General features: G+C 40.0%; 1 protein-coding gene across 1 annotated transcript in view; it reads left to right on the forward strand.

The window, feature by feature from the left end:
- LOC133631195 (obscurin-like) overlaps positions 1-11,987 on the forward strand; it is a 109,951-nt gene extending 97,964 nt beyond the window's left edge. The window contains 14 exon segments of the mRNA XM_062023354.1: positions 1,311-1,418; positions 1,470-1,604; positions 1,606-1,647; positions 1,713-1,871; positions 1,937-2,011; positions 2,013-2,063; positions 2,065-2,116; positions 4,479-4,592; positions 4,674-4,841; positions 4,924-5,026; positions 5,101-5,230; positions 5,342-5,432; positions 5,523-5,565; positions 9,874-11,987. Coding sequence (XP_061879338.1) covers positions 1,311-1,418; positions 1,470-1,604; positions 1,606-1,647; positions 1,713-1,871; positions 1,937-2,011; positions 2,013-2,063; positions 2,065-2,116; positions 4,479-4,592; positions 4,674-4,841; positions 4,924-5,026; positions 5,101-5,230; positions 5,342-5,432; positions 5,523-5,565; positions 9,874-10,906 — 2,304 coding nt within the window. The 3' untranslated portion in view covers positions 10,907-11,987.
- The last annotated feature ends 1,269 nt before the right edge of the window (positions 11,988-13,256 follow it).

Consider the following 13,256-nt stretch of genomic DNA (forward strand, 5'->3'; position numbering starts at 1 on the left):
GCCGTTGGTGTGGGAGCGAAACTGAACGATATGAGCCTTGACCACAGGCACTATTTAGTTGACTGCTGCAAAAAAAATAACACTAAGTGGCTCTAACTACAGTAACGTTTAGATTAACACCTGTGACTGTAGGCACTTCTTTTTGGAGTTTGTATTTAATCAACTCCCAAAAAGATGGCAGTAGCTGAATTTGAATTACCATGCAGCGTCCAGAAACCTTATCTACTTCTCTGCACGCGCTTTAAAATGCCATTTGTGCTCTTTAGCAGTGGGTGTAAAACTCATGCGTGTTCCACTTGCTTTATTGTTGTTTACAATGAACTCATCAATGGTATTAATGCTGAATGAGGAGTTTGCTCATTGGTTCTGTCGCTGCTGCATTAGGCAACACTGTAGACTAAATCACCATGTTGTCAAAAAAAAAATTCCACTTTCTCATGCACTCCAAATTATTGTTCTAGGGGATTTATGTTGATTTTAATCTGCATTTAAAACATTTCCTTGTGGTCTGAATAATATGTATTATAACTAGTGTAGATTTTGCGCACATTTTGCTCCACAGTCACTTTTATAGCCCATTTTTGAGTCTGTCTTCTGAGGCGTTCCCAGATTGCCCCAGCTTTTGTAAAAGTATCACAATTTATCTTTTGAAAATGTCTAACTTTTTAAATATATATTTTAAAGTTGTCACTGCTCATTTTTTCACAGACACGGTGGAAAATAAACTTCATAAACATTAAAAAGATTCATATGGTCAATACATTAGGTACACCTGCACTCTCCGATTGATTCAGACCTGCATAAAAAAGCTGCTTTTAGCAGCATTTATGTCACTGCATATCGCACGTCTGTCAGTATGCGCATGCCAAAATGATATGAAAACAATACTTCATCTTACCTTTTATTGTGTTTCCTCATAGCCTGAATCAGAGGGGGAGGAGCTCCTCTGCCTCTGGCTGAGAGCGAGACTTTTAATGTCCAAATAAGCACATCCAAGCTAGCTGTGACATCAAAATGGAGCCCGACTGCAGAACCCTGCAAACAGAGGCATCCAAAACTGCGTGCAAGCGAACCTTATGATTTGGCACTTTGGCATTGTTTAACATGAGTACCCAACATGGTAACAACATTTATGAGTTAGAAAAGACCAAATGTATCACAGGTCTCCTTTAAAGAAGGAAATAACCTCCTCGCTCTTATCTGCTTTACATTAACTCCCATTCCTCTTTGTGGTGTTGGTAAATAAAAGAGAACATTTATGGTATTTTAGCCCTTGCTGGAGTAATTGAAATATTAACATTGTATTGAAGGAGTACATGGGAAAGGAACAAGCCACTGCCGACCAGCCTGTACGCAGCATCAACACCTACCTCCAGCAGCCTCTGGAGAGGATTCAGAAGTATAAAGTCTTCCTCAAGGTGATACTTATTGTATGTCCGCAATTCTAACAAAAACTGCCATCTCACCAGGAGCTCATTCGAAACAAGGCAAGAAATGGCCAGAACTGCTGCCTCCTGGAGAAGCATACGCCATGGTGTCCTGCGCTTCCTCAACGATCTGAGAAACATACAAATTACACACATCACGTCTCCATGATTGAGAACTTACCCCGCCACCCTTGAAGCGTTAGGAGAGCCTCTCAGACAGGTAGATGCGACAGGACATCTCACTCTTTATTTGGGTCCTTGCACTTATCATTTATTTGGCACTAGGGACCTTTCCAAGTGTGGGAGGGCGCTCCTGGTATAAGAACATCTTCTAGAGGTCACCACCGCCACGTCTTCCTCTTCAAGAACTATTGCATCATCTGCAAATCCAAAAGAGACAGCAACATTGACACACAAACATATGTCTTTAAGAACATGATGAAGGTAAGATTTAACATATGAAAACAAGATTCATATCATCTGATCCGTCGTGATTTCCTCGCCTGCAGCTGAACAACATTGACGTGAACGAGACCGTGGAGGGTGACGATCGTGCTTTCGAGATCTGGCATGAACGTGAGGATTTCTGTGAGGAAATACACCTTGCAGGCCCGAACTGTTACCATCAAAAACTCCGTGGTTGAGAGACCTCAGAGAACTTCAACAGAGATACACCATGACTGCCTGGAGTGAGTAGGACCAAACATTATCCTGCCAAATGTGTTTAATACATTTTAAATGGCTGTATTTGTATTAGGAATGTTTTTATTTAAGCAATAAGCCATACGATGTTGGTGCAGATTGAGCATGTTATTTTCACTTATAGCTGTTGCCATTTATGTGCATTGGAGTCATGTAGGGCTGACTTAATTAGGGCTGCCCCAAATGAATATCGATCCGATATCAGGAAAATTATCAATCAATCAATCAAAGTTTATTTATATAGCCCTTAATCACAAACGCCTCAAAGTGCTTTACAAACCCCAACGACATCCTCGGTTCTGATCCCACATCCGGGCAAGAACACATTTTGGGAGGCACCACAGATGTGGCGACCTGTGCAATGGATGCCGAGTGGGTACAGTTAATAATGTGATACATCTTTAGTCCTCCAATAAGCACACATGGTTGATCTTTCCTTGTTTTTAAAGTTAAAGTACCAATGATTGTCACACACACTAGGTGTGGTGAAATTTGTCCTCTGCATTTGACCCATCCCCTTGATCACCCCCTGGGAGGTGAGGGGAGCAGTGGGCAGCAGCGTAGCCGCGCCCGGGAATCATTTTTGGTGATTTAACCCCCAATTCCAACCTTTGATGCTGAGTTCAGTAAAGTCATTTATAAAAGTTAAACATTGTAGGCCAGGGGTCCCCAAACTACAGCCCGCCAGCATCCAAAATCCAGCCCGCAGGAAGTCCCAAGTTAAAAAAAACAAAAAAAAAACAACTTTTATTATTTTTATTTTTTTTCATTATCTTTTTCTAAATCTGTCTTTAGTAATCAATTTTCTACCGCTTGTTACTCTCTGTGTCTCCTAGCCGCTCAGGCAAATCATATTGTCTAAAAATGCATTTTCCCATCGATGACGGGACATCATTGCGCTCGGAAAATATATATATATATATATGTATAAATATATATATATATATATATATATGGACCCTCGTGTGTGAATGTTGTCTGTGTTGGCCCTGCGATGAAGTGGCAACTTGTCCAGGGTATACACCGCCTTCTGCCTAAATGCAGCTGAGATAGGCTCCAGCACCCCCCGCAACCCCGAAAGGGACAAGCTGTAGAAAATGGATGGATGGATGGATGGATATATATACATGTATGTATATACAGTCACGATCAAAAGTTTACATACACTTGTAAAGAACATAATGTCATGGCTGTCTTGAGTTTCCAATACTTTCTACAACTCTTTCTACATACTTGTTGGTCACAAAAAACCTTCATGAAGTTTGGTTCTTTTATGAATTTATTATGGGTCTACTGAAAATGTGACCAAATCTGCTGGGTCAAAAGTATAAATACAGCAATGTTATTATTTGGTTACATGTCCCTTGGCAAGTTTCACTGCAATAAGGCGCTTTTTGTAGCCATCCACAAGCTTCTGGCAAGCTTCTGGTTGAATTTTTGACCACTTCTTTTGACAAAATTGGTGCAGTTCAGCTAAATTTGTTGGTTTTCTGACATGGACTTGTTTCTTAAGTATTGTCCACATGTTCTCAATGGGGTATAAGTCAGGAATTTGGGAAAGCCATTTAAAACCTTAATTGTAGCCTGATTTAGGTATTCCTTTACCACTTTTGACGTGTGTTTGGGGTCATTGCCCTTTTTGAACACCCAACTGCGCCCAAGACCCAACCTCCAGGCTGATGATTTTAGGTTGTTTTGAAGAATTTGGGGTAGTCCTCCTTTTTCATCGTCCCATTTACTCTCTGTAAAGCACCAGTTCTATTGGCAGCAAAACAGGCCCAGAGATCCTGGGATTAAAAGCCTCACCTTTTCTCCTCCAAACATATTGCTGGGTATTGTGGCCAAACAGCTCAATTTTTGTTTCATCTGACATCACATGGACAAAGATAAGACCTTTTGGAGGAAAGTTCTGTGGATGGCTACCAAAAGTGCCTTATTGCAGTGAAACTTGCCAAGGGACATGTAACCAAATATTAACATTGCTCTATGTATACTTTTGACCCAGCAGATTTGGTCACATGTTCAGTATCCATCCATCCATTTTTTACCGCTTGTCCCTTTTCGGGGTCGCGGGGGGTCGCGAACCAAACTTCATGAATGTCTTTTGTGACCGACAAGTATGTTCTCCAATCACTCTATCACACAAAAATAATTGGAAACTCAAGACAGCCATGACATTATGTTCTTTACAAGTGTATGTAAACTTTTGACCACGACTGTATATCCATTGGAGTCAAGTATGGCAGTCATGATCCACCTGGTCATGATTTTTCAATCAAACACACTGATTAGACTTACTGTTTGCATTTATGTGTCACCTATCTAACACTTGAACGGCTTATTTTGAAGGTCCTCCTGACTTTGTGGAAATTCTGGCAAACTGCACAGCCGAACTCGGACAGACCGTTAAACTAGCGTGCAAAGCCACAGGAGTACCCAAACCTACCATCACCTGGTACAAAGGTACAGTGTTTTACAGTTTCTCCCTCACATGACTTTAACTGCTAAGTGTTCTCAATGCTTATGCTGATTGGTTGGCAATAGATGGACGCATCGTGGAGGCAGACCCTCATCACATCATCATCGAGGATCCCGACGGCTCCTGCACGCTCATTCTGGATAACATGACGGCAGAAGACTCGGGCCAGTATATGTGCTTTGCGACAAGCTCAGCCGGCAACGCCAGCACTCTGGGCAAGATCACTGTTCAGGGTGAGCAGCACACTCCCAAATTAAACACAAAAAAACCCCACATTGTTATTTGTGCTCGTGATACATTCTTTTATGCCCATAGTGCCTCCTCGTTTTGTGAACAAAATGAGGAATGCTGTCTTGGTCGCTGGTGAGGACACTCAGTTCACCTGTGTCATTCAGAGCGCCCCCAGTCCTAAAATCAGGTGACCCCTCTTCCATTGCCATCCAGGTGATTACCAATGCTCACATGTAAACATCTGTTTGTGTGTCGCTTAAGATGGTTCAAGGACAGCAGGCTGCTGACAGACCAGGAAAAGTATCAGACCTACTGTGAGCTTCGCAGTGGGGTTGTGGTTTTGGTGATCAAAAACTTGACAGAGCGGGACCTGGGGCATTATGAGTGTGAGGTGAGTCCACAAAAACACTAAATAAGTGTACTATTAATATAAAAACATGAATAGATTTTTATGTCAACTAGCAGGAAATAATTGTGTCTAAATGTTCATTTCCTGCTCTAGTTGTCTAACCGTCTTGGCAGTGCCAGGTGTGCTGCAGACTTAGTCGTTCCTTCTGCTGCTGGCTCTGGTGAGCAGGCCATTGTTATTGAAGGTAAGAACCCTGCCCGTACTGAATTTCTTAATGCAGTTTATTGTGGTTTACGTTGGTGTCAACATGTTGTACACTCTGCTTACCCTCCAGTTACTGAACAAGAGACAAAAATACCGAAGAAAACCATCATTATGTAAGTACATTGCTTCGAGCGTGTTCTTATTTTTGCCTTGACATGTCATGAAAAAAACTAACAGTACATCAGTGGAACAAATCAGTTTTCTTATAGAAAATAACGGACATGGAAATAATCCGATCCAGGGTCAAGCTGCCGCCATTGTAAAACCTAAGGTTTTTAAGTAACAACAAATGTAGAAATAAGTTATGCCTGTTAAAACACTTGGGGTCTGATCTACTAAAGGAATGCTTGTATTAAAACGGGTGCGAACTTGATAGCGCATGCAAAGCTGAACAGACGAAAGAATCTTTTAAATGACAAAAATAGACAGCGTAATCAATTTAATCAATTAATTTAATTTAATTTTGTTTTCACCTATATTTAGAATACATGCTGATGTATATATATATATATATATATATATATATATATATATATACACTACCGTTCAAAAGTTTGGGGTCACCCAAACAATTTTGTGGAATAGCCTTCATTTCTAAGAACAAGAATAGACTGTCGAGTTTCAGATGAAAGTTCTCTTTTTCTGGCCATTTTGAGCGTTTAATTGACCCCACAAATGTGATGCTCCAGAAACTCAATCTGCTCAAAGGAAGGTCAGTTTTGTAGCTTCTGTAACGAGCTAAACTGTTTTCAGATGTGTGAACATGATTGCACAAGGGTTTTCTAATCATCAATTAGCCTTCTGAGCCAAAGAGCAAACACATTGTACCATTAGAACACTGGAGTGATAGTTGCTGGAAATGGGCCTCTATACACCTATGTAGATATTGCACCAAAAACCAGACATTTGCAGCTAGAATAGTCATTCACCACATTAGCAATGTATAGAGTGTATTTCTTTAAAGTTAAGACTAGTTTAAAGTTATCTTCATTGAAAAGTACAGTGCTTTTCCTTCAAAAATAAGGACATTTCAATGTGACCCCAAACTTTTGAACGGTAGTGTATATATATATATATATATATATATATATATATATATATATATATATATATATATATATATATTTAGCACGTCTGGAATGGTCTTGCAGACTGGCACAGTTACGCACACATTGCTGTGACAAAGGAGGTGATCAAAGAAAGACGGTTGAGAGACAAAATATTTTATCTGTGTGTGTCAACATATTTGGACTGTCAGAAATAAGAATATTAATTATATATATTCAGCAATATCATTTTATAATTATATAGCTGCTGGATGACTGAAAGGGTACCTATTACACAAAAACAACTTTTCCTATCTATTGGTACTTGTTTTTGTGCATTTGGTATCTGCATAAATCCCGAAAATTTTAAATCAAACCATGAAGGCATTGCACTTTGCAATTTTGCTTTCTTTCATATTTCCTCAAAACGAGCCGTTTGGAATTTTCCCAATTAGTGACGTTTTTCCAATTGGTTACGTCACCATATATGGTAAAGTTGTAACCAAAGAACTTTGCGCGAGTCCGTCTTGTAGTCAATAGGTTTTCTTCTTATCCTCTTGTTGTGCGGCAGACTGTCTCGTACATGCACATGCATCTGCCGCTGTTGCTATTTCTAATACAAAGTAGCGTATAGTTCTAACTTATATCTGTCAGTAGACTTGCTATGGAAGCAGTCAAAGTGGAGACATGTAAATAAAACGGTGCATCTTAAAGAGACAATTACAAAGCGTCTTGAAGACAAATTTTGACCAAAGAACCACCATATGTTATGAAGACCAGGGGTTATTGACCATTTTGACCACAGGGCCTAACTTTTCCACTACAGAGGAGCCTGGTGCCCACTCAAATATTAACAACGAATTAGAAATATCACTCTTGATTTTAATTGTATTCAATAACTATATCTAACCTACTTACAGTTTCACAGGATAAACCTAAAAAATAAAAACCTAAAACTAAATACTAATAAAATATTCTGCAATAGAATGTACATACTGTACATGTACATACAATTACAGTGTTAAAATGAATACATTCTAACTAAATAAATAATGTTTCCAAAATAAAAGGTCAGTGAAAATAAATCTTCCCCACTTTAGACATAATTTTTGCACTTAAAAAGACCGCTCTGACTTTAGCTTTAGACTTCTTGTTTGATACACGTCTCTGGTTTGAGATTGTCATTACTGCCACAAATGGTGGGAAAGTGTATTACAACTGAGTACTTCTGCTCGTACGGACCACAGCTGAGAAACATATACGGTATTTTTTGGACGGTCCTCTCGGGGGCGCTCATGGCCCAACAATGGGCCCTGGCCCTATGGTTAAAAAACACTGATGTAGACCACAAGGAAGTGTTTTACATGCAGTAAAACAAATCATTACCGTATTTTTCGGACTATAAGTCACAGTTTTTTTCATAGTTTGGCCGGGTGTGTGACTTATACCCAGGAGCGACTTATGTGTGAAATTATTAACACATTACCGTAAAATATCAAATAATATTATTTAGCTCATTCACGTAAGAGACTAGACGTACAAGATTTCATCGGATTTAGCGATTAGGAGTGACAGATTGTTTGGTGAACGTATAGCATGTTCTATATGTTATAGTTATTTGAATGACTCTTACCATAATATGTTACGTTAACATACCAGGCACGTTCTCAGTTGGTTATTTATGCGTCATATAACGTACACTTATTCAGCCAGTTTTTCACTATTCTTTATTCATTTTAAATTGCCTTTCAAATGTCTATTCTTGGTGTTGGGTTTTATCAAATACATTTCCCAAAAAAATGCGACTTATACTCCAGTGCGACTTATATATGTTTTTTCCTTTTTTATTATGCATTTTCGGCCGGTGCGACTTATACTCCGGAGCAATTTATACTCCGAAAAATACGGTATATGTCCCCTTTAAGGGGCTGATTAAACTAATCCAATTGATTTGTTTTTTCTTCATCTTCTTGCATCTGGATCATTCCAGATGCACCATCACAACCCCGCAGCGCCTCCCAGAGCGCAACTTTGGTGTGCTAAAAATATTGATTCTGTTGCCTAGATCGCGCTTCAATATAGCCCAGAAAAGGTGGTACATAATACTGTATTTTCCGGACCATAGGGCCCACCGGATTATAAGGCGCACTGTCGACGAGCGGGTCTAGTCAGGTCTATTTTCATAGAAAAGGCGCACCGGATTATAGGGCGCATTAAAGGAGTCATATTATTTTTATTTTTTTTCTACATTTAAAACACTTCCTTGTGGTCTACATAACATGTGATGGTGGTTCTTAGGTCAAAATGTTGCATAGATGATGTTTTACAGATCATCTTCAAGCCGCTTTTTGACAGTCGCTTCAAGATGAAGTCTTATTTACATGGCTCACCTTCGACAGCGTCTTTTGCATAATATTGCGAAACACAATGCCAGATAATATGTCTTACCTTATACACACACACCATAATAATACTCGTATGTTGAAGCACAGAACAATCCATCAAGCGGTGCGGCTTCATAGCTTACCAAAGTCATACTAAAACATTTTGATAGATTTTTGAGCGCTGTGTGTAATGTTTTCAATGGAACATATAACATTTTGGTGTTGTTTACTTGAGTCATATTGCAGTCGTACATATCTCTTATGTGTGACTGCCATCATACTGCAGTCTACACGTATCTCTTGTGTGCGACTGCCATCTACTGGTCACACTTATCATTTCACCATGTACCAAATAAAATAGCTTCGAGGTCGGTAAGCACAACAAAAATGATTCCGTACATTAGGCGCCCTGCGTTATAAGGCGCAATGTCGAGTTTTGAGAAAATGAAAGGATTTTAAGTGCGCCGTATTGTCCGAAAAATACTGTATATTTGTGTGCTGCATGTCAACAATGTGACTAAACGCCACAGGTTGGAACACATGATGCCACACATGTGGAGGAAAATGACTGTCTCCAGACGCAGCAGCGGTCTGCACTACTTATCAATCGTACAGCCTTAATAGACCACACGCAACACATCTACTAATTGCGCACAAAATGCACATGCTATCTAGCACATTATTTGGATCTTCGTAGATCAGGCCCTCTGTCTTAACTTCTAATGATGGATTTAACCTCCTCAATTTTTTTACAGTATTGCTTGATGAAAAGATAGGTGCTGCCAATTATAACCACTAACTCTGATGCTGCAACTCAACACACTGAATTCACGGATGAATGCCTTTTTTGGGAGTAGCAATTTTGCATGCTTCTGTATCGTCACATTTTGGTGACACTGGCTTGGACTCCCTCCGTGAAAACTGCATGAAACCCACAAAAAAATCAAATTGGATAATGTCAGTAACGCCAGTGCTCGTGGTCTATTAACAGTGAGGAGACTATAACCACAGTGGTGAAGAATCCCCGTATGAGGAGGCACAAGTCCCCTGGCTTGATGGTGGCTGGAGCTCACCGCACGGAAATTTCCACCTCAGAAACCTCCACAACCAGGACAAGAAGGATGGCCCCGCCGAGGAAACCCACAATCCCGACCTTCTATGTCACTGAGGCCCTGAGTACAGAGGCGAGTGCTGCCGCCACTGTGGAGAACGAACCCAGTTGGGTTGAGGTGGAAGAGGTGATCGAGTACAAGGTGAATAAATCTCCTCGATTGTCAAGGAGGAGGGGCGTGTCGCCGGCGGTCTCTGATCGCGCAACCACTCCTTCCAGACCTAAACGATCCCCACCGGAAAACCCGAATGCAAACAATTCTAACAACAATCTAGTAGAGCAGGCCTATACCCTAGAAGCTTCTGATTCTCCACCAGGAGTATCGGTTCTTACAGCTGGAGAGCAAGTCATGGAGGATCAACAAACCGTCATTTGGGAACCTGATGAGGACAGTGAGTTTGATTACTGCGGAAAACAGGAAGCAAAGATGCCAACACCTGGGGCTCGTGTTTTAGCACTGGAAGACTTGGAGGATTATGTCCCAGAGGAAGGAGAATCTTACGGATCAACCAGCTGCGGTCCTGATGAGAAACCTTGTGAGATCGCAGTCCTCCAAAGAGAGATCGGAGGCTCCAGTGTGGGACAACCGGTACTCCTCAATGTGGGACGTCCTGTGTTGGCTCCAAGGCAGAGGGGCGGCTTCTTCACCCGCTTCCGAGAGCATCTCTCCGGCAGCCTGTTCTCACCCACCGCCCCTCAGGCAAGCGGGTCCACGTCGGAACGCCAAGTCCCCATTCAAGTGAGCCGCGCAAAGCTGGAGGTGAAGCCATCTTACTGCTCCGAGGTGCAGAGAGTGGAAGGCGGGCAGCAGAGCTTTAAAACCAAAATATCTACTCAGACGTACGACTACACACCAGTGGGAAACCCTGTCACGCTTGAGATTAGCGACGATGACCAGAACCAGAACCAGTAGCTGTTTAACATCAATAAACCTTTTTAGTCTTAAATGGGGCTGACTCCATGAAGATAACTTTAAACTAAAATATAACCAAACCATTCCATATCAGGAAATACTTTTTCCCCTGCCTAGTGGTTTTTAAGCGATCCTTATTGGGTCATCACAACATCAAAACTAAACCATGTTTGCCTTAACCTCAACTTTTGACACAAAACCTACTTATTTCTGTCACAAACACTGAAAGACATGATAAACATGCATTTTGCAGCAGTTGAGACAGAATGTATTGTAGTACTTGGCTGCAGCCAGCAGAGGTGCTGTTGATTATACTAGTCTAAAGAACAGCTGTGGGAAACTTGACTTAAGAGTTCAGAACATTTAGACAGAGTTTCTTATCCCAGAACTATAAAATACCTTGAAATAGTTATCACTTGTCCTTGTGGGTCAACGAAATTGAGTGAATAAATAAATGATGGCCATGTAAGGAGCGTTCAGTCGCACAATGTGCTTTGTATTGTTTGGACTGACGCAACCGCTGAAGGGCCACTGTTTGTCATGAGGACAGTAAAACACACACAAAGTATTGAAGTACACTCATAATGACTGGATTTTAGACAATCGATGCATTATGAACATGTAGTTCTAAAACTAAAACATTAAAGAGAGTTACTAGTGTTGTGTTGTTTGCTTTTGAGTTTATTTAAATGTATCACTCACGGTTACACATACTTTAAGTTGGCTTTCTTTGTGGATAATACGTTATTAAAAAGGTAATCCAGAGACATGTCTGTTTTTAAGTAAATTATTTTTGTGAGCACCAGTAATGTACAATGTCACTATCACCAGTAATTGTGTTCTCTTTGGAGACATTTTAGCGCCGTGTCATGTGGTTCAATAATGTGTGAGCTCACGGTTTTTGTTGAGTTCTTTTTTCTTTTTTTTTAGATAATTGACTTGCATGGCTTTGCTTTTTCAAAGCAGTTAGTAACTTAATGACTTGAAGGATTAAAGACTGTACTGTTTGTTTCAGATTTACCGCACTCACAGCTTGCGATTGCTTGTAAATGTGTAGTTTTTCAAAAGAAAATGTCTTTCAAATGTGTTCAAATTTGAATATTAAAAAAACTTGTACAACAGTTTGGCTGTGGAATTAGTGAACAGTGATTGGACAACAACCAACAAACAATAAATGCACGCATCTGATTACCATATTGAGCCGAATATAAGACGGTATTTTTACCCCTGGAATAAAGTCGGAATTTGGCTTATAGTCTAGATAAATATACAAGCAAATCAACAGGTGGTGCCTGCCAAGCAAGCTTTTCTTCCTGTCACTCACACCCACCAGTAATCCAGACACACACTAAAATAAGGTTGGGCATGTTATAAAACAAAGTTATGACGCTGGATTTTAGTGGTGATGGAGCAACGTAATATAATAAGTATAATATGGTATACTTTTATTGCAGTCTGCTAGCTGAAAACATGATTTTGTCTAAAAACCGGTCTTGAAAAAGAGCGGTCGTCTTATATTCGGGTCATGTGACATTTGTGTCCCTGCAGAGGTAAAATTAAATGAAGAAACACACAGAAATACCATTTATTGTTTTAATACCCACAAAATATAAATGGGTTGAGGGAACCAAGTGACTTGTTTTGGTAAAATATTAAATAATAATGCACACACATGTTGAGTCTGAGTCTGCCGGCAGTTATACCACAGTAAAAACATGTTTAGTTGTTCTATTAAAGTTCCTCTAATAAACACAACATTGTCACTCACTTGTTTGTAAAACATAACATCTGGGCTATTATCTTAAAATAAAACGAAGCTTAAGTTAGCAAATGAAATACAAAAGTAAGAAAGTGTTACCTGGAATTCAAACATAAATGGTTTCATCTGACTTACATGCTCCCCTTTAAATGTAATGTAAATGGCTTACCATCCGTGTGGCTGATGGCTTTGACCGTAAACACGGTGCCACAGCGACATGGCTGACTGAGCCTCACAGACCAGTTCTTCGACATGTCGGAATGACTTCAGTAACGTGTTTCCTCAGTCCATAAATATTTTGATGACTGCATACTAGGGGTGTCCCAATACAACTTCCAATAGGAGAACTATTGTTGGCAGATACAATTTCAGCATTTATCATACATTCTTTTATTATTGTGTAATGTGGAGTGTTAGAAAAGGCTGAAATTACTTGGAGAACAGTACGAAAAACTGACTTATTTATAATTAATCATCTGGAATGGACTTATGCGGTCTTTATCTGTTTTTTGGAAACAGCTATAGACCACAATTATTAAGTAAAACTCATGACATAGTAAGTCGAATGACTTTAACATACTTTTGCTTTGG

Source organism: Entelurus aequoreus, linkage group LG16 (assembly GCF_033978785.1).
Source record: "Entelurus aequoreus isolate RoL-2023_Sb linkage group LG16, RoL_Eaeq_v1.1, whole genome shotgun sequence".
Taxonomy (NCBI): Eukaryota; Metazoa; Chordata; class Actinopteri; order Syngnathiformes; family Syngnathidae; genus Entelurus; species Entelurus aequoreus.